The sequence below is a fragment of the Salarias fasciatus genome, chromosome 10, assembly GCF_902148845.1.
Source record: "Salarias fasciatus chromosome 10, fSalaFa1.1, whole genome shotgun sequence".
NCBI lineage: Eukaryota > Metazoa > Chordata > Actinopteri > Blenniiformes > Blenniidae > Salarias > Salarias fasciatus.
Window position 1 is genome coordinate 15,002,499 of NC_043754.1, and position 27,277 is coordinate 15,029,775.

Consider the following 27,277-nt stretch of genomic DNA (forward strand, 5'->3'; position numbering starts at 1 on the left):
TCAAAGGGGAGGGGGTTGCCTCGGTTCGCTCATCTTTATGTTACCAGCAGATCAATAAAGATGCTCCCTCTTTCCTCCCCGCCGCCGCTGTCTTCCAGAGTCTCCCTCTCTGTCCATCTCTTTTTCTTCCTCATCCACATCTGCTAACCAGCCAATCCGTCTAATGCAGTTTCGCCCGGCTTGCTCCGTTCGTGCCACCTCCCATCCTCTCTCTCTCTCTCTCTCTCTCTCGCTGCACAGGTGATGTCATTCTTTTTCAGCTGGATTCTCCTCCCTCCGCCGTCCTCCCTCGCTCTCGCTCGCTCCTCTGTTTCCCATTAGTGGCTGGCTCTCCACAGCGCAGCATCCATCCATACGGTAGCTTCTCTCCGAGGGCGGGAGAGGGGAGGAGATATGACAGCGTGAGGCGTGAGCGCCGAAGCCGCCGGACGACAGCTTGAAGCCGGGTTTCACGCCAGCCGGGCTCACTGGGGCCCCCCGAATATGGAGCCGCATCGCCGGGCGCACACATGAGATTAGGAGTTTCAAAGAGACTGAGAGAAGGAGTTTGACAGAGAGAAAGCTGATGATCCGGGCGTTTGGGAGGTGAAAGGGGATTGTTTGGAGCACTTGAAGCTGTGCAGGAGGCTTCTTCCCAGGGGGCTGCAGTTGCACAGACAAACTCCTCTTTTCTTTTCTACTGTCTGGGTTCGTCGGGAAGCCTCTGCTTTTTTTGGAGAAGTAAAGTGAATACAGAAGAAGACAAAAATTGACTCAATGAGTTTTTGCATTGAACTTGGTGGATGACTCCGTCTTTGGCCATGCCACCTCCCTCCCTGGATTTAGTTTCCAATACTTTGCAATCAGCTGCCTTGTTGCAGCTCCTTTGAATGCTTCTGCAGAAGAGAGAGGAAAAAAAAAAAGAAAGGTTGACGTATGAGCAAATCCATCCCGACTTTGAGTCTCCTCCTGTTGTGACATCAGACCGCGTTCGAGCCGATCATCTGCCTCTCGCCACTCAGTCAAGACAGGAGTTCTCCAGAACCTCCTCGGGGACGTTTCCCTTCTTGCAGTGAAAAAGAGTGGCGTCAGTCCTTGCCCTCCTCTCTCTCCCTCTCTTCTTTTTTTTTTTTTTTTCATCTCTTGTTGAACGAGGGGAAACTTCCCCTTGCTGGCACCCTCCCTCTGGTGGAAATGGCTTTCCTGGTCCGTTGCTATGCCAACTGCTTGCAGCCGTGGTCCTCCAAAGTAAGCGATGTCGTAATCCCTTTTCTGGCCGGTGCCTCTGGCTGAGGGTGCTGCTGCCTCGGTTTGCGTTTGTGTGTGTGTGTGTGTGTGTGTGTGTGTGTGTGTGTGTGTGTGTGTGTGTGTGTGTGTGTGTGTGTGTGTGTGTGTGTGTGTGTGTGTGTGTGTGTGTGTGTGTGTGTGTGTGTGTGTGTGTGTGTGTGTGTGTGTGTGTGTGTTGAGAGAGATACAGATAAGGGTGGGGATATGGCAAAATGAGCTTGATTCTTATGCATATGGAGAATATTTTATTCTATCTTCGGAGAAAGACATGCACACTTCTCTTCCTTCTTTAATTTGAATTTTAAAGCCCTGCCGTATACTGAAAAATGCTGATATTTACTTCTGCTGGTACCATCCCAAAGCCCCTTTTCCAGTTCCTGGACTGTAACAGAGGATGAATTTAACACCAAAAGAGAATAATGTGCAGAGAATAAGGCTGAAATGTGGTGGTTGAATAGAAGTAAAGTCCAAGTTTTTTTATGCAAGTATATGCACAGCTGCATTCATTTTTGTCTGCAGCCCATTTATACAATGGTGGATCATGTTTCATGGTGACCCTGATGGTTTAAATTTAAAATATAGGATTAAACTGTGTGGTCAGTGAACAGATTTGAGGTGTAAGATACATTTTTGTTTGGTGGGGGGGGACTTTGCACCAATGTTTTATTATTCTCAGCAGCAACACTGTGAAGAACCATTGACTTATATATACATTCATTGTGAAGAACAAAGTGATTTGATGGTTTCCAAAAATAATATCAGGAAGCCACAGTGCTGTACCCCTGGGACTATGAACGATGGTTTTGATATACCGTACGTTTTTTTGGGGGGTACTTTTAAGTATTTAGAATGGAGCGCCAATCGCTAAGAATAGGACAAAAGCTGAACTATTTAAGACATAAAGGAACAAAATTGCTTTCACTTAATTCAAAGCCACATTCTTTTTTTATCTCATGAAATTGATTAGCTCTGGTTGATATTATCACTATAGATCAATAACCCATAATGCCTCACTCAGATGGTGCCCGGTTTCATATATTTACTTGATTTTCTTTAGTTCTGATATCTGAAGAGTATGTAATCCATGTGATCTGTCTAATGTGTGTGTCGCCTCCCAGTAATCAGCTCTGAGCTGGTAATGATGTAGCCGTGTGTATAATTAACAGTTCCATGTCCCAGTTTTAGTGTCTCAGAATAATCTGCCAGAGTTATCCTCTAGTGAGCGTCTCCATGATGCAAGGGAAGCCACTGCAGTGCATGAAACATTTCTTTTTTTTTTTTTTTTTTTTGGTGACTTGTAGGGTTTCTTGTGTGTGCTGTTTGCTGATTTTTTTTTCTTTTATTGATGTCCACATTGAATAGATGGATGATGTAAAAGAGGATGTGAATGACAAGAAGCCTGGCCCCGCTCTGCTGTGTCTCATTGACTGCTCAAAGCAGGATGACTGTCGGATAAGATCCCTATATGTCTGTCTCTATGGGAGCATCTGTCTGGGTGCTGAAAGCCTGAGAGATATTTGTCTGCAGTGTGTGTGTGTGTGTGAGAGTGAGAACGCGTGCGTGTCCACGCTCGCGCTTGCAGTTGTGCGTGCTTTCAGTAAGATAAGTAATAATTAGGTCCCTGGAGATTAAAAGGGGATAAAGCGAAAAGATGTTCACCCTGAGATAACATATTAAATTTGTACCATACATAATACAGAGAAAACTCTTAAATACCTTGTTAATCATCTTCATTGTTCTCATTCCCTCATGTGTGGCAAATTATGCATTGAACTGTCTTTAGTTATGGGAAGACTTAGAGGAGCCTAAATCTCCATATTGTTCTGAATGGGGAGGGCGTTCTCTTGTCTTTTCCCATTAGGACGGCTCATCCTGAGCTGTGTAAACATTTTTCTCCAGCAGTATTGACTTTACCATAATTTCCAATGGTCTTCTTTACATAGAGCGAATCCTTGCATCTTTTTCCTCAATGCGGTGGCAAACTGCCGCTTGCTCCTCCTCTTGTGTGTTCATGAGAGTTGGGTGCCCCTACCGGTTTTTGGCTCCACTTTAATCTCTCGGCAAATCAGAGATCAGAGAGTGGATCTGGAGCCTTTCTTCGAAGCAATCTGGGAACCTGCTTCTGGTTCAACTTGATCCCGTGTGTCATTACTGGCCTGTCTATGTTTGCAGCTTGAGTATGAGCTAATTTATCCTCCCATCTGCGGAGGCTTCGTCCAGTGTGGCCCGTTTGAAGTCCGCTCTTAATTTGTCGGTGTCTGCGATGAGTCCGCCATTTGCAAAAGGTTAATTAAGTTTCCTTTTGATTCCCATTAGACAAGCTATGCCCCGTTGGAGGGTAGCTGGAGAGAGTGGGAGAGGGGATGTAGAAGGCCGCTCTAATTCCCCGTTTACATGTTTTTTTAGTGAAAATGGCAGAATCTAGTGGTCTTTTGAATTTTGATTGTGTGCGTTATTGTGATGTTATAGAAGAAGCAAATAAGATAAAAATCAGTGTTATGATTTAAAATCTGGGGCACAATAAAGACAAAGAAAAGAGAAACGGAAACACATTTGAGTTAATATGAATAAGAGTTTTAAAAAAGCCTCTAAAGCTTTGAATTCTATGAATTCCTTCAAAATGTATAATTGACTGCCTTCTCACTATGACATCCAATTATTTTCCCTAGACGTCAGCTTCTTCTGAAGTTTTTGGCCTGAACTGGTTTCAATTGAGGGGATTATTTATTGTGATGATCGTGGTTTGATTTTTTGCAGTTAACAGATTTACAACCAGATTTACCTCAGTGCATTCATTGCCAGTCTATTAGAGATCTGAGAGACGCGTGCAAAGCCGGTATTTCTTCTGTAATTCAAACAAATGACTTGGTTTTACTGCAGCTGCAGCTGCCAGCTGACGTTATAGTCTATTCTACCACTTAGTTTATCACCAACTGGGTGAGACAAACCCTGTAGGCTGGCTGCGAAGCTCTTACCCACATCGCCCGCTGCACTCGCTCTAATTTCTAACGTCAGAGGAAGGTTATTGAAATATTGACTGGAAATTTGGCATCGGATGACAGACAGAGAAATGTAGGCCAGTGGAGCGCGTGTGTGTGTGTGTGATTTTATGTCTATGTGAGTGTGTGTGGGGGGCCAGGATGTCTTTTTTTCTTTTCTTTTTTTTTTTCTTTTCCCTTTTGCACCGAGCGCTTGTGCAGCCTGGATGTATTTACTTCTTCCATAAACAATCCAGGACTTTAAATGGGAGGTCCTCTAGGTGACTCCCCTGAAGAAAGCAGTCACTTACGTACTTTTTAAAAGGGCTTTCAAAGTCTTGCTTACATTGTCTGGTTTTATCGTGTCGTGTTTATGGGCGAACTGTCCTTTTAAATCACGTCCCGCTCTTCCCGGTGGAGCACGAGTCAGTCGACGTCGTCCCGATGCTGGAAGACTTGTCAAAATGTTCTTCTGCTGAACTCCCTGACCCTCCCTGATGGGGGGTGTTCAGCCGAGCTTTCTCGGCTTCCTCTCAGTTTTTTGTCCCCCGTCTTGTATTCAAGCCTTCTCCAGTCGTGTCAAACTCATCCCGCTGTTTCTTCCCTGCCCTTCCTCTCTCATCTGTTTTTAGTCTGCTACTATTCTCTGCCACTTGTTCATGTCGTTCTCTCCCTCTACCTTTCCATCTCTTCATTCCCATCTATTATTTAAACCTCAATAATGGGGCCTGTTGTTTTTGTTGCCAGCCTGATGCTGCTGCTGCTGCTGCTGTTGTTGCTGTCCTGCTGGGCCGCATCCTCACTCTTCTGCCCCGTTCCTGTCTTATAAATCACACCAACTCCTTCTCAAACCATCGGTGTCCTGACAATACCAACCTTTGTTCTCTGTTTCCTTTTAGGCGGCAAAGTTGTTTTTTTTTTTTTTTTTCCTAATTTCTGTTGCTTGCATGTTAAGATATTTTGGAAAGAGTCTTTGCAAAATACACGCACGACTAAGGAAATGTTTAGTTTCTCATTGAGGCTGCTGATGTTGACCCTGGCAGAGTGCATCAAGTCCAGACTCGGGCTGACCCAGGGTGCTGCCTTTGCTTCCATCAGCAATCAATGGCTATTGGCATAATCAGTTTGTGTGGATCCATGCTGTGATGAATAGTAATGGGGCTACGGAGGAGGTGCTGGTCAGGAAGAGCTACGGCGGAATGACGGATTTAGTGCCCGAAAGGCCAGACTGCGCAGGTTCTGACTGATGGACACGTAGACAGACGAGACGCATCGAGCACAGCCGGGCGTCTCATGAGCTGAACAAGTCCGATTCCCAATAACAAGATGGTACTAATCAAGGCACTGGTGAATTTAAAGATGGAACCCTTCAAAGTGTAATTCACATCTGAATTATTCATGCTTTGAATACACCCACCAAGTTCATTTTTAAAACTTTACTAATTTGCTTCTATTTGCACTAATTTACATTTAGTGTTCCACCATTCATCATCTGGTCTAGATAGCTACATTAAACAGCTGAACCTTCATCGAGTTGACGGAAGAGATTAATTATTCTTCAGTACAGTCTGTTGACCCTTTGCTCAGCGCTAAAGCTCGCTTCACAGACAGTCGTACGCGTCCGATTGGGGACTGAGCACCCCGGGGCTTCACGCCTTTTTCATGGAAGGTTAATTCTAGGTTGGTACTCCAGAGGCTAAAGATAGCACCTTGAGTAATTAGCAAACTGATTTTGTTTCAGAGATAAAATCAAGAGCTTGTTGTAGTCAAATTGCAGAAGCAATTAGTGAAAGGCAGTGACAAAGAAAGGTGCATTGACACAAACATTCACACTTTTCCCATCTGAATCCCCTTTAGTTCTATTAAACAGTCATTTATTTCTTGGACCGTTACCTTTCAGATAAACTATTAAGTCAGTGACTGCAGATGTATTATCTATAATCTGTCCACCCAGTTCAGAAGCTCTAAAAAAACCATAACTTTTGTCATTTGTGAAAATGACTAATATTTTCAAAAGGAGACCAGAGTCTGAGCTAAAATGTTGTTCGAAAAGTGATGAGGCGCAATTACAAGGACCTCAGTGGACGAGAGTATTGTTGTTTTGTTGCTGACTTAAAGAACATAAGTCAGACTGAAAAGATGACTCCTACCTTTCAGCATCTTATCGGGAAGTATTTGATTTATGAAATTGCTGCAAGCAACAGGTTATACTCAGTGACTGTCGATCACAAAATGCACTTTGTGCCATAATCCCCTGCATCGTCAGATCAGCAGATGGAAACTACAGGCGCCACGCCATTAAAATATTATTAAATAGTTGCGCCGTGGCTCCGCTGGTGCAGGAATATGTTGACTGAACCAATTTGCGCGTGCAATAAGAGGATGACCTTTGCCAGGTGAGGTAATGCCACAACCTCTCGTCGGTGACCTCGGCTCTGCGGACGGGCTGATGGAGCAACTGACACGATTCACGCCGGGTGTCAAGGTAATGCAGCCTTCCAGCCGAACAGATGAGAACGGGAGGGGAGGGAGGGAGGGAGCGAGCTTTTAGCATGCCGAGGGAGGTCTAGGGTATCGTATGTACAGGAAGTGGGGGTGATCAAGATCGATATGGATTGCATTAAGCCAAGCCGTGGCCTCCCATAAGTCATAAATTACTATTCAAAATCTTCCAAACAAAAACAAGCAATGTTGCCAAATTTTCTACGTTTGTATCCGCATAAGTGTAACTGCTGCTGTGGCTTGTGTCGACTCCTTCAGTTTGAGTTTATCACTGCATTTTGTTCCTGGAATATATTGAGTAATGAGTGAGTACAGTGAGAATCACATATATGGACACCTCAGCCTTTATACAAACAGAAACACTGAATTTCACCAACAGTCTGACACACAACCACAGAATTTTAGTCTTTAAGTTCCCTTTTCCTTATTCACAGTGTCACCTGAATAAGCATATTGGTGATTTACAGATGATCTCTGTGTGAAGAATATGGAGACGACAATAGCGCAGGCAAGGTAATGATAAAAATGTCATGAAATAGATAGCATATGCTTTATTACAATAACAGTCACACGGTAATGTAGACTGATATAAAACACAACAGGACCAAAAATGATGGGAAAACAAACAGTGTAGCTAAATACAAGGTGCAATTGATTTTTCTTTCTTTTTTGAATTTGTTCTAGAAAGAGTGATGTTGACGGATAAATGCACATGTGTAGAATATACATGAATAGGAGGTGATAAGTTTATCTGTAGACGTTCAGTAGTAAAGGTTAATGTGTGTTGGTTGGTGGTTTTCAGAACATTGCATTTTGCTGTTGTTCATGAGATAAGCATCAGGAAAACGATCAAAATAAATCGTATTTTAAGCCGTTACATTTGGCAGCATCGTCAGTTTCAATACGTGCGTGCCTCTCAGTGCTGCAACACCATTTGTTATAATGCTCTTCATAAGAGAAGACACTTTGCTTTTTGAGTCCTTCCCCACACTTCAACCATCCATCCCATGGACTTTTAGGCAAATTAAAAAAAAAAAGGAAAGAACTATTTGAATGTTTGAGGAGTCACAGAGTGGCAGCAGGGCCTGAGCTCTGTCCATTAGCTGTGACAGGCTGAAACTGCACTTGTTCCATGTGCATTTCTACACAATTCATGTGTATTTGTTGTCTGTACTCACGTAAAGTACATTCGTGCACGTGACCTCTGGACTCACTGAGAGGCTGCGACACCCACAGAGGACTTTAAAACACGACATCTTTATTCATACCCGCATCAACATTCTCGGTTTATGCAGACTCCACCTACTTGAGTCTGTTATGAGCTACTACCCCTCTCTCTCTCTCTCACACACACACACACACGCGCGCGCACACACACACACTTGTGCTAATATTTCAACCACTCATGGCCCCCACCCCCTCAATTTCCCTTGCTCCCATTATCTCTCTGCTATTGATCCACGTCCCCTCGTCTGCCTCCAGCACCACCAGAGAGCCTTTACTGGATAATTTTCAAGGGCATTTATAAATACAAGATGGGGCGGAGTGGTGCCTGCTCGGTGGCTCTTCACTGTTGTGAATTTGCGAGAAAAACAAAGAGAAGGATGAAGCGGGAAGCGGCGCGGCATGCCTGCGTGAAAGCAAATGTGCCGGGACAGTTTGGACAGCTTGGAAAAAAAACACCAAAGTCTGTGACGCTGATAAATCATTCACTTCTCAGTGCTGCATTATCAGAGCGAGGAGGAAACCTGTGACGCTGGCGGTTCTTCGTGGATCATTTGCAGATTCTCCGACCTGCAGGAGGTCGACTCCTGTCGCATTCTGCATGTTTTTGTTTTAGCCGCGTGAATGCACGACACATATGTTGATTTGACTTTTCACGCAAAGCTGTGGTCTTTTTTTTTTTTTTTTAATAAACTCTCATAATCTTCAATAAAAGTTAATTTCCTGACCTGGCAAGCCTCAGCGCTAAAAATGTAGGGACATAGTCCAACATTAACAAAAAACACCAGACGAGTAGCACAGGGTGGGGCTGCCCCTCCAACCGACCCCTGGGTCAACCTGTAGAGGTGCCAGGGATCGTGTGTGTGTGTGTATGTGTGCACTGCAAGGCAGGAAGCATCTGTTAACAGAGGGGAGCCAGGAGGTACTACTGTAACTATGCGTCTGTAGGTGTGAGTGTGCACATTTGCATGTATGTATGTGTGCGTGCGCGTGCACGTGTTCCTGTCAGCCGAGTGTTTTGCCGTCCCTCCTGTATCCGGCAGACCTGGCCGTGGCCCACCTTCCTCAGGGGCTCAGACAGAGACGCCTTGCAACTTCCTGTAAAGCACGCACACGCGCACACATGCACACACACACACACACATACACACACACACACACGCGCAGTCTTGTATTTCTATCCTTGTGGGGACCGTCCATTGACTCCCATTCATGTCTAGCCCCTAACCCTGACCCTTACCCTAACCCTAACCCACACCACAACAAAGCCTAACCCTAAAGAAATGTTTTTGCACTTTTACTTTTTTCAGTAACAACAACATGGTCAAGAAAACACTGTTTCTCCTACTTAGGACCGGAAAAAGGTCCCCACAAGGCACGTCGTTCCATGTTTTGCTATCCTTGTGGGGACATTTGGCCCCGACAAGGATAGAAATACAAGAACACACACACACACACACACACACACACACACACACACACACACACACACACACACACACACAACCCTATTAGCAAACAGACAGACCCAGACTTTACATATACATTCAGAAAGCTGTTGAATACTAAAAAAAAGGGCAATTTTTAGTCATATTTTGCAGCTGACTGCAAAACAATTGTGGAGTTATAAGTGCGTATAAAACTCTTATACTAAAGTGTTTCCCCACAGTGAAATGTTGCAATCATTGTCAAGTGAGAAACTTGCTTGACTTGATGATGATCCCTCTCAGCACTGTAGCGTTATTATGGGCATAGGTATGCAATCATCCTGTGTAAGCTGGACCCTGATCTGATTATGTGAGTTGCTATTTCCTGATTTCACAGATCTCATTTCAGGCATCTAATGAGGAAATCAAAAATGTCATCATCAACTTAAAGACTAAATTACCAAAGCTGCAAAAATTCTCCATTATATATGTATTGAAGGGATAACACTCATTTATTCATTTCACTTAAACTTGATGTCCAGACAAAGCAAACTATCAGATGGAAATGACCAATTTGCAGTTCATAAAAGAAATAAATAAAAATGAACAGACATTTTATTAGGTGGATTATAACCAAAATGTGCAACTTACAAAATAGTGATTTGCTTCCCCACCTTTGGCAAATTGAAGGATTTGTAGTTGTGATGCAATGTCTTCAAAATATTCTAGAAAAAAACACAATAGCTCTGATTCATGCTTTGCAGGAACTTTAAATGATTAATTTATAATCACTCACAAAAAAACAATCATATAAAGTTCAGCAGTCTATTGTTCAAGAATTAATCCCTGTGCTTGGTAATTCGGTAATGTGTTCAGGGTTGTAGGTTCTCTGAGGAAAAATGAGCAGCCGAAAAGATGCAGTTTCTGTCCTGCTCTGTTTTTTTTTTCCTTGCCTCTTTGCTCTCTCCAGTGCCTCTTTCTGTCACCAGACAACGGGGGCAAAAGTCACAGGCCTCTGGCAGCGCCGGTGCCATTCAGCAGCCCGTCTGTCACAATACTGGCACAGCTCCGTGTGGAAAGCGCCAGCTAATGGCTGTTTATTCAGTGTCGAAACTCGCCAGCCAATGTCTGCCCGGGCTAAGGACTGGCCAACCAATGATCGCCGAACCTTGTACCCCTCAGACTGTCTCCTGCCAAATCACAGGAGGTAGCTTCTTTTTCCAAACGAGCCAACATTTTATTTCTGGAGTTTTGGAGGTAATTTGTTGCCATGCAGAATTCTCACCCCCAATTAGAAAGTTGTCCCACTTTGAGTCCCATCATTGAGCGTCTCGGTCCCCAAACAACCTTGTTTTCGTATTCATTACAGACAGAAATACTGCACAGAAAAGAGGATTTAATCAATTTTTCAATCCAGCTGGACAAAAAAGCTGAATATATCCAGAAGAGGAGTTCTGTCCTTTACAGGAGAGAAACATAATCCCTATGGTACATACACACCTGAATCCAATTTAGACTGATTACTTAACCTAACACACATGTCCCTGAGTGTTGAGAATAATATTTTTACTTCATTACAAATGTCTCACCTTTATTCTAGATATTTTGCTCAACCTTCAAGCTCAGCATTTTGTTTTATCATGTTTGAAAAAGGATTTAAAAAAAACACGAAGCCTTCTTTTTATCTGTCCTTTCTTCCATAAATCCATCCATCCATCCATATAATGAATCACATCTATTTGATTGTAGTTATTTTTCCCCTCCGATTTCCCTCCATCACCGCAGCAGATATCGTTATGATGACTGAACTGAACTTCACGTGTTGAACAGGTTCAAAAATGTGATTTTCAGTCTCAGCCTGCATGCTAAAAAACTCTAACAGAGGTCTCCTCAGTGTGTCTGTGAAGTGGGCTGGGTGTTGATTTTTCGTGAAAATGAGTGTTACTCTTTACAATTATCAAGTAGTTTTTCACGCAGCAGGGACGGACTGAATTTGCGAAGATTATATTTGAAAGTAAGACTTAACAAGAAGTGTTGCTGCGAGGAGATGAAAGTGTGTCACAGCGGGGAAGCTCAGCCGAGCATGTGTGAGTAAAAGTAAGACAGCATGTGTTGTGGCTCCTGTTCTGCGTGTTTTGCACGTGCGGTCCGCTCAGCCCGTCGGTGTTTGAGTCCCACTCATCTCCTCAGGTGCTTCCCTGCCGACTCCAGTGCTCCCCTCCTCTTCTCTCTTTCCATGTCTGCCTGGAGTTGTCGCCTCCAATTGCAACTTCAATTCATTATGTGTCCGCTCCCTCACACACACACTCGCGCACACACACACACACTGGTGGCATTGCCAGTACTGTGGACTGTCGTGGAATTGGATTCTTAAGAATATTGGAGACTTTTTATCTTCATCTGTTCGCTCACTTTCAGTCCACCGTCATTCCGCCACGCGCCTCCAGCCTCATCTTTATTTTATTATTTGCTTCAGTCTCCGCTGTGTTTTCTATCTATGCAAACACATGCTCTCTCAATTCAGTCCCAATCACATTCTGCACTCCGCGTTCTTCCACGCAGCTTTTCATACTGTGTTCTTTTGGCCCGCGCCTTGTTCGTCTCCGTCGCTCACATTCACTTCAGGTCCCTCTATTTTCTCCCTTTCTCCATCTGTCTTCCTGCAATGTGTCTTAATCCAACTGTCTGTGGACTTGCCAGTAATGGAGTGGAGCATGGCCGTGTGCGCCGAGCCAATTCAATAAGCTCCATCCTGCTGAATGGAGTTCAGAGATGCACGCAGTTCTTTTATGGCGAATCCCATCTATGCTATGTGATGCAGAATGTGGCTCGTGTGATTATCTGTGTCGGGGTTGTTGTAGCCGTTCTTTTGCATGAATGATGGAGTACACCTGGGTGTGTGTAAGCTTGTGTTTCCCAGCTCTCACAATACTACAGCCAACGGTGGCATTGATTGATCAAAGCTTTCTGCAGCGCTACAGGGCTAAATCTGGAGCTTCAAAATGTGTGTGTGTGTGTGTGTGTGTGTGTGTGTGTGTGCGTGTGCGTGTGTGTGTCCTTTTAGACATCAGAGCCAGCATCCTCACCTGGCTAGTCAGATGAGGCCACTCGCTGTCATTTTACTCCTCCTTGCTCCCTTTGAAGCCGAATTTAAGACGAGGTTTGATCCATTGGAGGACAAAAACAGCAAAACCCTTTAAAAAAATTTTAAAGAAGGGCATGATAGAAACTAAGACAGGCATTGTGATTGGGCTGCTGGAGAGTGGAGGTTGAATTGAAGGAATAATCAGTAGCATAAATATGAAGAACCAAGACAATCGATGTGTCGGTCAATATAAGACAATACAAAGAAAGCAATCCAGTGGAACTCAGATCCAGACTTTGACTTAAGTGTCACATAAGTCATTTGTGCTGTGAGACAGTTGTTGCCTTTGTGCTGCCGTCTGTTGTGGCCTCTGGTTTAACAACCTACCGCCAGAGCTAATTTGACCCAGCGACAGCTATTATCAGAGAAGATTTACTCCGGCTCCGTGTTTTAATGTGTAATTATGCTCTAAATCTATAGCGGGGAAGCTTCTTATGGAGTCAGTCTACCTTCCTCTGAACACCTCTTCTATTTAAAAAGATGCTGCGAGAAAACCCAGATGTATAAATTAGCACCTCCCACCGTTTCTTGTTAAAATTAGCTTTGGTAATAATGACATTCAAAGAACTTGTGTTATTGCTAGAAACTATAGCTCCTTTCGGGGAACTGAGAATTTAGTTACAGGTCTGGCTTCAACGCACGCTTCATTGTTGCTGAGGCTTGGCTGCGTCTTTCAGGCCGAGTCAAGGCAGTTTGTCACTGCTGACATCTGCAGGCCAAACCTGTTAGTGTCAGATAGCCCATCAGTGACCTCCCCGCCCGGAACCGGCTTTATTTACTCTCTGGGCTCCGAGGTTGTGAACAGTGTGCAGTAGGTACGTTCAGCTGGTAGAAATGAGCTGCCAGTGGAGTTGCTCAGATGATTAATGGTGCTTGAATCTTAACTTTCGACAGATTAAACCTCCTCCAGCTGTTTTTTTTTATAATTCATTGAGGTCCGCTGCGGTTGTTATTGGATATTTGTAGGAATTACTGAAGTGAATTATGAGCAGTGTTTCACTCTTTTACTTTGCTTGTGTGTTTTTAACATTTTGTACAGCCATTAATGTGCATGCAACTTTATTTACACAATAAAAAGCTATCTTAATCACCTGTATTTTGTTGTATCCTGTCATTTTGGCCTCCTTGGCACAGGAGCTTTAAAATATTCATAGAGCTTTGTTTGTGCCTTTGCCTGTTGAACTTGTTTTAATTACCGTCCGCATAAGGATTTATCAGCCACATCGCATTTTCCTTAATGACTTGCCTTCATCTGAATGTATTGTTGTTGTTTATTCCTTTCTGCTTCTTTGTCTCATTCTGGCATGTGCAGTGTTTCATCATCGCCCAGTTCTCTGTCGGCATAACTAAACGCCTCTGTGTTCGTCTCAGCTGTATCTGATTGTGAATTAAACTCGCTCTTCATCTGTTCATCAGTAGTTTAGTGAAGCTTCAGGTGTCTCCTGCAATTCTGTCAGTAATTATATCCTGAGCATCCAAACTAAGCTTGTCTAAAAGACAATGTTGAGCTCAAAAAGTAGCTGAATTACAGATAAATATAGTTTCAGGTGAACAGAAGTGCCTTTCTTTCATTGCTGACTTCAGATTTGTGATTTACTGCATCCTCCTCTCGTTTATTTTTTATTTTTTTCCCCCCTCTTTATTGTATTTTAATGGCTTGGCCCCTTCTGTTACCTCAGGCCAACCAATTCCAGACTGATCCGATATAGACCATCATCCTTTAATGTCTTCAAGGTTTACTAAAACCTTTGGGGCCCCGAAACACCTCTCCCTACACTGACCCAGCGAAGATTATCCTGCAACTAAAGATGCTTTTGGGAAAGCCCAATGTCTTGTCTGTGTAGGTAAATGACCAGTCTGTGTCTTTACAGCTCATTTATAGGTGGAATGGAGCACCGAATGTGAAAACTGAACGCAGTAAATGAAACTGGACACTGTTTCCACAATAAGGCGAAGGGAGGATATTTCCCTAATATACTTTGACGGGGCTGTTCAGCTTTTGAGGGGATGATTTTGTCTACAGAAAAACAAATTTAGTCCTAAAGCGGGCTTAAAATGCAGAGCTGCAATTTGAATGTCGCTTAATGCGTTTTTTTTTTTCCTCCCCCGATAGAGAGACAGCCACTGTTTGGGAAGTAAAGAGAAATGAAATATACAATATTGTGTAAGAGCTGGCTTTTAGTCAGATGTGCTCGATTAGCATTTTGTTCCACCCACAAAGCCTTTATGATGTCTCAGCGGGTGATTTTACCATCACCGATTTAACAAATAGGTCTGCACTCATCATTTAAGACTGTGATATAAACAAGTGTTGATGCAAACCTATATTACAGTGGACCGTCTCACCTATCGGCTGTGTTACTTTAGCCTGTCATTCTTTATGTCTTTTTAAACACCCCAGATAAAACTAAACCTTGTTTTGACAGCTTCTATTCTCCCATCATTTCTAATTCTTGAAATCATCGGCTGCTGCCTCCTACCTGCAGTAAATATTTATTCCATGCTTAATATGACAGACATGAGGTTGATTTTTTTCCCTGCAGCTGATCAGACCCTGCGAGTGACTTCCTGGTGTGTCTGACCTGCGACGTAACATTTTACAGTCTGCTCATCCGCGGCTCGTTGACGTGATAGAATCGTACAGCCGAAGGAACCTTGCACATTTATATTTAATCTCCAAACTCTCATTCTTAATGCATGAGCTGAATGGGAGACACCCTTGCCCCCCCCCCCCCCCCCCCCCCCCCCCCCCCCCCGCAGTGTGGTCTGCAGGGAGTGGAAAAGAGGGGGATTAGAGCGGGATTAAGTCTGTGGTGTGAATAGGGGCCGTGAGACCTCCACAATTATGCACTTCCCCCCCAGCACTCGACTTCCCCGCACCTTCCTTCGCTCGCTCAAATACTGGAAAGCACGCTCGCCGTTTCTGCAAGTTATTTTTCAAAGTTTTTTTGTTTTTTTTTTGCCATGGAAAGTAATTGGCTTCTCTGTATTGTTTGCATTGCTCTGGATGCTCCAGCTGGAGCTCCAGTTTGGCGCACTGCCTGCTCAACTGTCTCGTACCTGAAGTGGAGCTACCGGATCGCCACCATGTCGGCGTCACGTCAACAATCCGGCGTAATGTAGGGGGATATTAGTGTGTTAGTTTACTCCAGCAGCAGGACACGTGTTAAACATCTCTTTCAAATGCTCTAATGGTAACCGTCAGCCGCCTCCAGCTGTGTAAATATCACCCCAACCTGAGACTGAATGAATGGCCTGTCGAGGAAAGACCCACAACTTAATGAAATGGGAGACACATAAACAGTGTTGCAGGTTTTAGACACTTTAAGCCTCCCTTTATTCACTATGCACCTCCAGTGGAGGAGACGGTGAACAAAATGTCACTATTTTTAGGAGTTTATCAAAATATAACGTTTGTTTTAAACAGTGGGAGTGACACAAATCCATTCTGAGTGAAAAACATTTTTTTAGACTGGGAGATTTCCTTTATTTTTCTTTTCTGAACCAGTTTCCATGGTGAACTGTTACAGAAGCATCGTAATGCCTAGAGATGGACTAGTAAACTACAATCAGTGTACATTAATAGATTTTCGTTTCTTGTCTAGACTGCTGGAGCTCCACATTTAGTTTGACTTCAGTTAAATGTCTTTATTCTCACAGGTCAATGTTTAAAACAGATCTTTTCACAGTTAGCAGGATGAATTGTAATTTTTTTCCTTCTCTTAAGCTGCAAGATTATTTGAGTTATTTTCACCCCTAAATGTCTTGTTTCTTAAAGCATGTCATTTAAAACTCACTGACAGCTCAACATTTGCTATATTTCCCAGTTTTTCCTTGAGGTCTATACCTCCGATCAGATTGTTTCAGACCTCAGAAGAAGTACCAGCTGATTGATCACCATGATCAGAATTTTCGTGTTTTTTTTTCCATGACGCTTCAGCTTCTATTTGTATCTGAACGCAGGCACACGTTTGGTGTGTCCGTCTCCGTGTGAAACCCAGTGAATACATTAAATTGATGTAGGGTGGGAGTTTCATCATCACTGACTGTTAACTGCTCCATCACACAGAAGTCGATAAGTATTTACCTGTAAGAAATTAGCAATCGCTCTCTGTCCTCCCCCTCGCTTTTTTTTCCTGTCGCTTCTCATCCGCAAAGAGACGCAACGAAGTTGTTTTTTGCAGAGTGTCGGTCAACAATATACATCAGGGGATGAAAAAAGTAGAGCATCCAGGTTGTGTGTTAGTGTGATTTAGTGACTAGTCAACACCAACAGTGTGGGATTACGTGTTGTCTGCTGGTCGATGCATGAATCACACGACACATGAATTACACTGCCGCCCCTAATTGGAAATGGATTTCACTTAAATGCTCCTTCAGTCATGACTTAAACCTCCTGCCAGAGTCATTATACGTCCCTGAATGTTAGAATAACTCACTTTGAAATGAGGAGAGTCTTGTCCTAACTGTTGAACTGTAGCGTGTTCTGTGCCGCGCCGTCCAGGTTAGGGGAAGTGATGCTGACTAAATGAAAGGTAGAATATTCATGCATCTCCATCCCACTGCACCGTGAGGCAAAAATGCTTTTGTCTGTCATTGTGGCAGTTTTACATTGTGTGAAGATGTGTTTGAATCTGCGGGGCTGCAGAACCGAGAAACTGAAGTCACAAATCAATCAAGATGAACAGCCTGCATTGGTAACGTGTTACTCTCTGTTTTTATTTGCTGATATCGATCACTCTGTTATAATCTGGTGCAAAAACCCACAGATCTAACAACTGCCTCAATTCTGCACACATTCATACAAATCTAAGAGATGTCGTAGAATAACTGATCAGTCATTTAGTGAATGCAATGAAGGCTTTGGATTCCCATCAGCATTGGATTTGGTGTGAATTGACCGAACATGAATTAATAAATTGGCCGTCCATCTTTTAATATGCTGGACATTAAGAACAAGCCAGTGAACTTTTTTTTTTTAAACTCCCCTCCCCCCAAATTCAGAGTTTTCCTCTGGGATTCAGGAAGGGGGGATGTTAGGTGTTGTACAGTACACCAGGCCTATCAGAAGAGAGCACTGAGGGGGCAGTGCCCCCCAGATTCGCGGTTTTTAATATTGCATGTGAACATGTTGATTCCCCGTCTCGTCAGACGGCTCCCCAGCTTCACTCCTGCCGGCACCGCTGCGTGTTTACAGCGCTCGGTGTTTTAGCCAGTGTGCAGCGATGGAGGAAGGGGGCTGTAGGTTTGCTCGGTGTCGCAGGAGGACCTCTTCTCTCACCCTCACACTGCCCCGATCCAAACTGGTAAGACATTAGATTTAAAGTCTGTCAGGCTTTCCTCTGGCACAGAGAGGGGCCGCCATTTACACTGGAGTAGTGCTAAAAAAAAAGATCTATGATGTTTCAGAAACGTCGTTTTTTACTTTCTCGTTATGACTGCAGGTCCTCTTTCCAGCTGCAAAACTTTGTGGAAAGATTTTTCAGTTCTCTTTTCATCCTGAACGAGCAGCGCACCAGTCCCGGAGAAAGACATGAGATATGAGCTGCTAAATGTCGGAGGAAAACCCAGACTTGACCTATTGCTGCACTGCTTCTACAAATTGGACAGTTTCAATGAGAGCATGTCCACTGCTGATGAATCTTTAAACATTGGATGTCTGAGTCTTTCTTTAGGCACAATTTTCTGTTTTAGTGAGCCATGTCACAGTTAAACTATTATATTATTATATTATTATAACAGCAAGCGACCGGAGTGTTTTTTAGCAACAGTGCTCCAGTATAATTCACCAGTGTATAAGTCGTACGGCTGGTATTATGAAAAGGGTTGATTAATTGATTATCTAAACTATAGCTGTATTCAGTTTAGAGACACCGCTTAGCCTTAAAAACATGTTTTTGGACTGTGGGAGAAAGTTAGACTGTCCTTAGCATTCATCACAATGCACAGAAGAGCCCTGCCATTTTTAAAAAAGATGTCACGCATACATTTTGAAATGTTTTTTCGAGGATTGCAGTTCTTTTAGCATACAAATACAGACGCTCCAGTAATGTTTTTGTGTCATACATCCATTAGGTGACCTTGCGGCCAAAATCCTATGTGTGCCGATTCTAGATTTGCCACTTACTGTGAGGGATGTGACAGGGCGCAGTTTAGAGGTGACACATGAGGAGCGAAGAGAAGTGTGCGCCACTCATTCTGCATCATCATCCTGCACTCAAACTGCCCCACAACTCCTGTTTATTGCGGTCAGTTGACAGACGTCTTTGTCTGGCTGGGCGTCAGGACGGATGAGGTGTTTTGAATGCGCTCATAGCAATTTGGTTTTCGCAGTTTTCAGAGAAACTTAATTGGGAAAACAGCAGCAAATCTGTTTGAATTGATGCTTGCAATTTTGCTTTTGCAAATGAGCTTCTCATCTGAGAAATGTACACGTTTCTTGAAGGGCCTAATTGTCTTTGTGGTTTTCAGATTTGTTTTCTGAGTTAATTGTTTAAGTGGTTGTAGTTTTTTTTGCGCGGGCAATGATTTGGGCTACTCTAAATGCCTGCATGTTCTCTTTTCCCTTTTATATATATGCAGTGCTCACATGCAGACGACTTGAATGTTGTGTGAGAAAAACCAGTTTCCCACCTCTACTGTCCGCTGTATATGTGTGTTGGTGTGTGTGTGTGTGTGTATGCCTGTTTTTCTCGCTGTTTTTATTGTTGCTCACCTCTGTGGAACTCACGTCCTCTTCGCCCTCTCTGTTCTTCTTCCTCTGTCTGAGCAGCTTCCTGCCGACCTCAATAAGATGCACCTAACGGACCACCCCCACCAGCAGGTGATGCACGTGCCTCCCAGCCAATCGGGATGCAGCATCGCCAGCGACTCGGGCAGCAGCAGCCTGTCGGACATTTATCAGGTGAGCTCATTTTCATTTTCAACTGCACTTTTTTTTAAAGACTGAGGAAGACTGGCGTGCGTGTTTTTCAAGCGGTTTTGCTTGTCTGATTGATTGATGGATTAAAGCTGCTTATTGATCATTGTTGTGCATCCATCCGCCCATCTCTATGGGCAAAGACCCAGTGCATCTCAGACTTCGCAATGAGGGGTGAGAACTAATTACTACATTCCTGCTATAATGCATCACGTTCTTGAAGTTTATAGTGAAACTATTTCTCTCAAACTGCAGCCTTTTTTTCCCCAAGCGGATTCCGAGCTGTCGAAGGTTAATACTTCATAATAAGTCTGTTTGCAGAACCTTTAGTCCCTCAAATAAGGCTTTCAAGCATCATTTTGCATCACTGTCACTTTTATTTTTTTTTAGAAAATAAAGTGTTTGATGAATGTAAAGTGAAGCATACATTACAAAAGAGCTCGTCTCAGTAAACAAACTCATCTCTCCTGTCAAACTTTCGCCATCACACTGCAACAACATCTGCTCTGCGACAAAAGAGTCTTTCACTGATGTTGGATTGTCGCCGCTGTCACCGTGCTCTAATTCTGTCTGCCTACCTGTCGTATATCTGTGCACCCCTCCCTCCCTCCCCCCCTCCCTCCTCACGCTCCTTCTATCCCGCTAATTACCACACATCAGCTGTTCGTCCCCGCGACTCGTCTCCCTCTGAAACCTCCTCCTGAGGATTAAAGGTCACCTGTAGGAAATGAACCTAACCTTTGGAGCTCCATCTATACCTGTGTCACAGGTATAGGAGCTCCGACCTTATCAGTGTAGCTGGATTTGTCACCGTCACATCTGTCGTCTGCTTCCATTTGTCTTAAACTCCCAAGAGCGAGTGGAAAATTAGGATAGGCATTAGTTAGGAAATTTACATTGTCTGATCATGTTGCTTGATTCCTAGATGTCATTTTGTTAGTGAACGGTTAAGAGTTAAATAAATTTGTATGTCTGTTGCATGATGAATGCCTCTTTACTGTAATTCCACCAATCAGACACTAATTATTCTGTTTCATCTCATCTAGATTGTTTTTTTTTTCTTTCTTTGTGAATACAGAAAAATAGTGTGAGGAACTGACAACATACAAAATGGTGAAATGATCCTTGATGTGTCCTTAATTATCTTCCCTTTAACTTAAAGCAAATAAATAAAGCAGACATCAAAATCAAACACTGCAGTCACAATTTTTTTTTTAAACGCTCAAGTATTCTTCATTAAGAACCCGTTCTCATCTGAAATAACGCCAAGAAGCAATACGAGAGCTGATTGCACAAACAAGGAGGAGATAAACACATATTTAACATTTCATACTAAACCCATACGATACTTATAGGTTGGCACATATTAGACGGCAAATGACTAAAAGGAAGTGAAATGATCTTGTATTATTGAACCGAACAACTGAGCTTGAAAACTGAGGAGTCACCGAAGGAGATGTTGCATCAGAGTTTTGCAACTGAATGAAGAAAATATCAGATTAGAGGCGGCTGGTGAATGTTGAATGAAGCCCCGGTCGCAATCCCGGCCTCCAGACCATGAACAGATATCCTCTGTCGAAGACACGTGTGCCGTCAATGCAGGAGTTTTGAAACGTTCTTCTTTAAATGTAAATTAGTTTACTCACACTATCAATCTTTTCTTTTAAATGCCAAAATATTTCCACATTTGCATTTAGTCTAATTATCCAGCTCGATGCATAAATGCACCATCATTAAAGCAATTAAGTGTCATTATCAATCACAATTCACAATCTCCTCTTGTATCTGCTTCACCTTTCGTGTGACATTTCAGCAGCTCGGTTTGCTCTTCAGTGAAATGTCTCTCTGAGAGTGGGGTATCCGAATGGCTGTGAATCAATACGACCATAAAAGAGAACACGATAAGTCTTTCATGTAATCATTCTAATCTGTCAGATCTCTTAATCTCCTGTCTTTATAAAGAAAATTGTAATAAATCCAACAAAACCCTTTCAAGATTATCCTTCCAGCCTCGACTGTTCTTTACCGAGAGCTGCAAAGGATTACTTTTCTCTTCATCTTCACGCACACACATGCGCCACATTTTACATGTGTGTTTGGCACACATTTCCATTGTAATCATCACTGTTCAGAGTAGTCAAGTGCATTATTAAATCAAATGAATCCGTAAATATGGGAATGAAAAGAGATGCATCAAACTGGAAAACGTATCTCGACTGTCCAGATATTTCCTTCTGTTATCTGCCGCTACCTGTCCTCCCTCCTGAGTCTCATCTGCAAGCGCTCGCAGATTGATGCGAGCCGGGTCAGCTCGGTTCAGACGTTTAACACAGCAACTTGATCTTTTCATCCTCAGATTAGGTATTTATCACACGGCTCCGATCCCATCAGCTTGTCGCCGACCCGGCCCTGTGTTTGTTTACAGCTGTCTTAAAGCACTGACCTCCGCTGCTCTGCACCTGTCAGTGAAACCTTGATTTTTTTTTTCCCCCCGTTTTGTTTCTCTTGCACACCTTCAATTGTTTTCCAATCCTGCTTTCTTGTAACACTCAACAGTTTTGCTTTACTCCTTCATTTTCCATTGCTTACCCACGCTTCTCACATTCCTTCCTTTTGCCTTTTCATCTCGCGGCCATTGTAAATCGCAGACCTTTCAACAATGCTCTTTTTATTTTTCACTTTCCCATCTCGCTTCGCCAGCCGCCGCCCTTTAAATTGTATAGGTATTTGTAGATCCGAGGTCCCCTGTCTCCGCGTATATCCTGACTCAAGCTCGCTTTAAGACCAGAGGGATCGAACTGAAAGGCTACATCCTGCATTGGAAATGAACGGGGCTCCCAGAAGGACCCAGAAATGTGTCGCCGACTGCAGTTCCAGGGAAAGAGACTGACGATAAAGCGAGGCACAGTTGTGTCAGGGTTGCACAACTGCTCATCTTCAGTTTTGTCGCAGCACACATGCAATTCCACAGAAAAATTACCACAATTTTTTTGGACCCACGATGGATTCGGAGAGAACATTTTCTTCTTCCACACTCACATAAGCATTTGAAAAGATACAGTGATGCTTTTCTCACTTTGATATTCTGTGTTGAAACATAAATTTCTCCTTTTTCAAAGTGGCACATTGAGCCTGCACCTGCTAGTCCCAACAAGGCCCTTCCCTTTTAATTATTTTATCCAGTGTTGATTATTAATACTGGGGGAAGTGAGTGAATTTGCTGCTCAGATAATTGCATCTAAGGAAATTAATTTGGGAAACAGACAAAGACAACAGTCTAATGAGCCTCCATCAGTTGTTTCTTCTGTGGCGACCTGCAGCAAGCCGGCAGATGGTCTTCAGTGCTCCTCGCTTCACCTCTGGGTTGACAGTTCATTTCCCAGCTGACTTGAAAGCCCCGATGCTGCTTTAGATCCATAGCGTGCCGACCATCTGTCTGTCCTGCGCAGAGGGGATGTGGAGGAATATGAAGCAGCGCTGCTGGATTTAAATTTTTGCCTCTCGGTCTGTGTTTTTCTAGTATTGGGGTTTTAACTCAGGGTCACTACAGCTACAGACGCTGAATTCAACGTTTTTCTCAACGTTTTATCACGTTTATTAATGAAAACTCACAGATTTACTCAGCTTTTAAATAGGACAATTCTATGCAAACTATTTCTCACCAGCCTCTTTGCTGTCTGGTCTCCAGGCCACAGAGAGCGACCTGGGCGACGTGGATCTTTCTGGACTTCCGGAGGCTGCGGTGGACAGTGAGGAAGAGGAGGAGGAAGATGAAGACCTGGAGAGAGCGACAGACACTCTTCTGGGTCGAGACCTGGTCCGAGAGTGTTTGGAGAAAGATCCGACCGACCGCAACGACGACGACATCGGTGAGTCCCACTTCTAGTTGTAACATTTGACACATAGCTGGATGTTGCTCTTCTCCCTTTCCTAGTCCTGAGCTCTCGGTTGCTATTTTTGGATCATCTATCATTCAGTAAGCACACACAGTACGATACACAAATGTCCCCTATTTATAAAGACCCCTCGTGGTGGTTTCTAAACACCTGTGCCCTTCCAGTGTGGATTTTTTTTTTTTTTTTTTTTTTTTTTTTTTAAAGCCGGCAATCAGAGAAGCAACCTCATTAGTGGGACCCAGCGGGGTCCTGGAGGAGAAGGTGACCACATCAGAGAGCCGGGAGTCGTTGTAAAGGGCTGGCCTGCTGAGTGCCTGCTGAGAGGCTGGCCTTCTGGTTGGCCTTCAGCGATACAGTCACAGCTCATTCAGGGGAACGGCAGCGTTCAGCCCTGGCTCACCGGAGCTGCGCCTAGTGGATTTTTAAAATGATAGTTTGCTTGAGTTGCTTGATTTACCCTACAAAAATCAGCTTGTTCTAATGGTTCGGACACATTCACCCAGGAATTTGTGAATTTTAAGCAAATCAAAGTCCTTCTTACTGTTACTTTATTTGGAATATGCACATTTTCCGCTTTCAATCCATAGTCATGATAAAGCCTCGGTGAAAGAAATAGACTTGTGTTAATGTGTCACCAACTAAAAAGACTAGATACTGCACAGTTCTTACTTTAATCATCAATATATTTGCAGTAGGATTACAACCATACAAGTCATACAAATTCCATTGCACACTCTGCAGAGTTTGGCTTTCTTCTGCTTTGCTTCCCAGATGGTTGAATTTACCACACCCGGGAGTTTGCACTCATATTAATGAACATGTACTTAATTGAAGGTTTTTCCTTCATGCTGCATACTCAAAACCATCTGGTACTTTAAACTATTGAGAAGGAAGACGATGCAGAGAGAAACAGTGTGGAGGAATGAAGGAAGGGAGATGCAGGCCGGCGAGTCGCTCTGAACTCTGATGCAGCGCAGAGTCGCACGTGGTCACCAAGGCAGGAACTAGTAGGAAAAAAATGCAAAGTCGTCATAAAAATCACAAGCAATTACGTGGGTTTCCATTAATTTCAACTAACATTTGAATTTTTTCGGGGGGTTTGTTTGAGAGGGCATTCACACTGAACCTTCAACATTTCAAAAAGTGTTTTTTAGGAGTGGGTTTTGCTTGCAGAAAGGACAATTTAAAAGTCAATGGATTATTTGAGAAATGCTGCTGTTTGTCTGTGAAAAGCAAAATCAATATGTTTTTCCCCCTGCGCACCTGAGACGCATTGCTTTGGATACAGGCGTTCTATCAATACACCCTCTTTTCATGGCTCACAAGGCCCAGTGCTTTTTTTCGTTTTGTTTTTCTCCACACTTTCTTATTTGCTTTCTTTTGCCTGCTTCTGTTTTTTTCATGCCCAATAGAGCAACTGCTGGAGTTCATGCACCAGCTGCCCGCCTTCGCCAACATGACCATGTCCGTGCGACGGGACTTGTGCAGTGTCATGGTGTTCGAGGTGGTGGAGCAGGCCGCCACGGTCATGCTGCAGGACAAGCAAGAGGTATGAAGTCCCAGAAATAAGATGCTCAGACAACAGAGGAACTTTTAAAATGTCATGTGTCTGAAATATGGATGTTTAATGCTTGTGCGGTTAATCTATTATACAAGCTTTACTGCAGCTTTTGCAATTTAGATCCATCAATGAAGTCGTGATATGCAAATACGTCTTCATTTTATCTGCCTTTTATGTTGAGTTACATAAAATGCACTCAACAATAACTACAATGAAAGCATTTGTTAATCATAGTGATTTTCTGAATATGTACAACGGTAAGTGAAGAAAAGCTATGGAATGTTACAGGAATAAGCAAACACACGCACTGCAGTTTAAAGGGACATATACAGGTGCCGGAGCATGATTTATGTGCGTGCACACACACACACACACACACACACACACAAGCTGGCAAGTGGCAAGCCGCTGCAGCGAGCGAAGCCCGTCAGTCACTTTAGCTGCAACACGGCTAATTAATTAAGTTACACGCCTGAGAAGCGGGAGCTCTGTCATGGCTGTTCTGTTACACGCTGCAGCATTAGACTCGACAGGGCGATAAATGGACGCGGGCTGCCGGACGCCGAGCCCGGTCGAACAGCAACGGCAGCAGGACAGAACCATAAACACACTCATCTGTGGAAGGCACTCGTGAATGGATGCGCCTTGTGTGTGTGTGTGTGTGCGCGCGTGTACATCCGTACTGACGGTGTCAGGCCGGTTGATGGGCAGCTCTCCACTCCGCTGTCTCACTGTGGATTCATGTTGAAGGTCAAAGAGAAGCACTTCACTAAGTGAGAGAGGGAGGGAAAGGAAAATAAAGACACTAAAGTGGCCTTAAGAGAAGCTTCAGGCGGCACAAAGGAAGAGGAAATGGCGAGCGAGTCAACAAGAGACGAGTGAAATATGCTTTCTTTAACATTTTATTTAAAGAAATTACACCTGAACTTAGCCCCAGTTCCGTTGTATTGTGTTAGGAAGGTAAGGATGTGGCTCAACTGTATCACAAAAGGTTTTGTGTATTTGTTTTTTTTTGTTCATCGCCTCACTTGAACTTACTTAATATAATTTCATCACTGCTGAGGAAAATGAAGAGTGGCAGGCTGTCTGGGAAAAAGAGAAACAGGTGGGCAGTCGCAGTGAGAAGCATTGGGAAAAGAAATTGGAGATTTGCTCAGGTGAGAAACGTGGAGCAAATGAAAAGGCAATGAGGAGGAAATATCAGCTATCGCTGCAGAGGGAGCCCGGGGCTCATTCACCCTCCCGCCATCCGCTCACACTCGGGATGAATGGCTTGTTTTATTATGCCTGCCGGCATTTCCTTCTCAAAAGCCACCGCTAGAGACATAATGCTTCTCCGTTTGCAGCAGTCATACCTCACGCATCGCACATTGTAATCACAATATACGCTGTCATCTTGTAACGCAGCGCCATGTTCAGTCATTAGCAGTGAAAACCTTTAAATACCATTATTTGAAGGAACAAGTCGAGAATGTTAAGGACAAATCTTTTTTTTTCCTGATCAGCAGGAAGCAATTCTATATTCTACATTGTTTGTGTGCCAACTTCAGTGGTGCAATTTTCAGTGGTTACAGCCAGTTTCAACACAGCAATATATTAAATATGCATGGATGTGCGATGTATCCACAGCTGGAGGAAATAAAAAAAAGTTCACATCGTCTCTCTCATTCAGCTTTTTGTGTTCTCCCCGCAGCTCGACCTCTGGTATGTGATCTTGAACGGAGCGGTTGAGATCAGCCATTCAGACGGGAGAGTGGAGACGCTTTGCATGGGCAACAGCTTCGGCATCTCACCCTCGCTGGAGAAGCAGTACATGAACGGAGAGGTTCGAACCAAAGGAGACGACTGCCAGGTAAAGGCGGACGAAGAGGTGCCGCGTTTGAGCGACGGCTTAAAACCCGTCGATCATCTGTGAAGCGCTCTGCAGCGTACCGAACTGTCCGCAAGGTGGTTGAGTCTTGAAAGCCTTCTAGCACCAGTGTGGCTGTTATGTGAGAAGTCATGGTTAGAAAATAAGACTCATGGCATTTAATGTCAAGCACATTTCCCCAGAAATCACAATATTAGCATGCTGTGACATTTGGCCCACTCCACTTTGTCTGGGTGCAGCTGGAAACTGTTTGACTTCATCTGTAAGCAGAATAAATTCATTAATTCGACTGTCGTCAAACACAAAATTGCTGCGATACAAAGAAATATTTTTGCATGTGCTGAAATGTGGCGAAGAGTGCGTGTGTTGCTCTCCTTAAGCTTGTCATGCAAAATATGTGTCATAGTTCAAGAATCATGAAGTCCTTGTTTTCGTTTCTTCTTTTTACGACGGTCCTCAGGTCTGCAGCCTGTGCAGAACACTCACAAA

The 27,277-nt window shown here is 43.6% G+C and overlaps 1 protein-coding gene across 3 annotated transcripts in view; it reads left to right on the forward strand.

Moving 5' to 3' along the window:
* Positions 1-27,277, forward strand: part of rapgef6 (Rap guanine nucleotide exchange factor (GEF) 6) — a 74,141-nt gene that overhangs the window by 12,931 nt on the left and 33,933 nt on the right. For all 3 annotated transcript variants that reach the window (XM_030100603.1, XM_030100604.1, XM_030100605.1), the window contains exons 3-6: positions 19,315-19,446; positions 23,150-23,330; positions 24,770-24,906; positions 26,612-26,770. In XM_030100603.1, the coding sequence (XP_029956463.1) occupies positions 19,315-19,446; positions 23,150-23,330; positions 24,770-24,906; positions 26,612-26,770 (609 nt within the window). The remainder of the gene's footprint in view (positions 1-19,314; positions 19,447-23,149; positions 23,331-24,769; positions 24,907-26,611; positions 26,771-27,277) is intronic.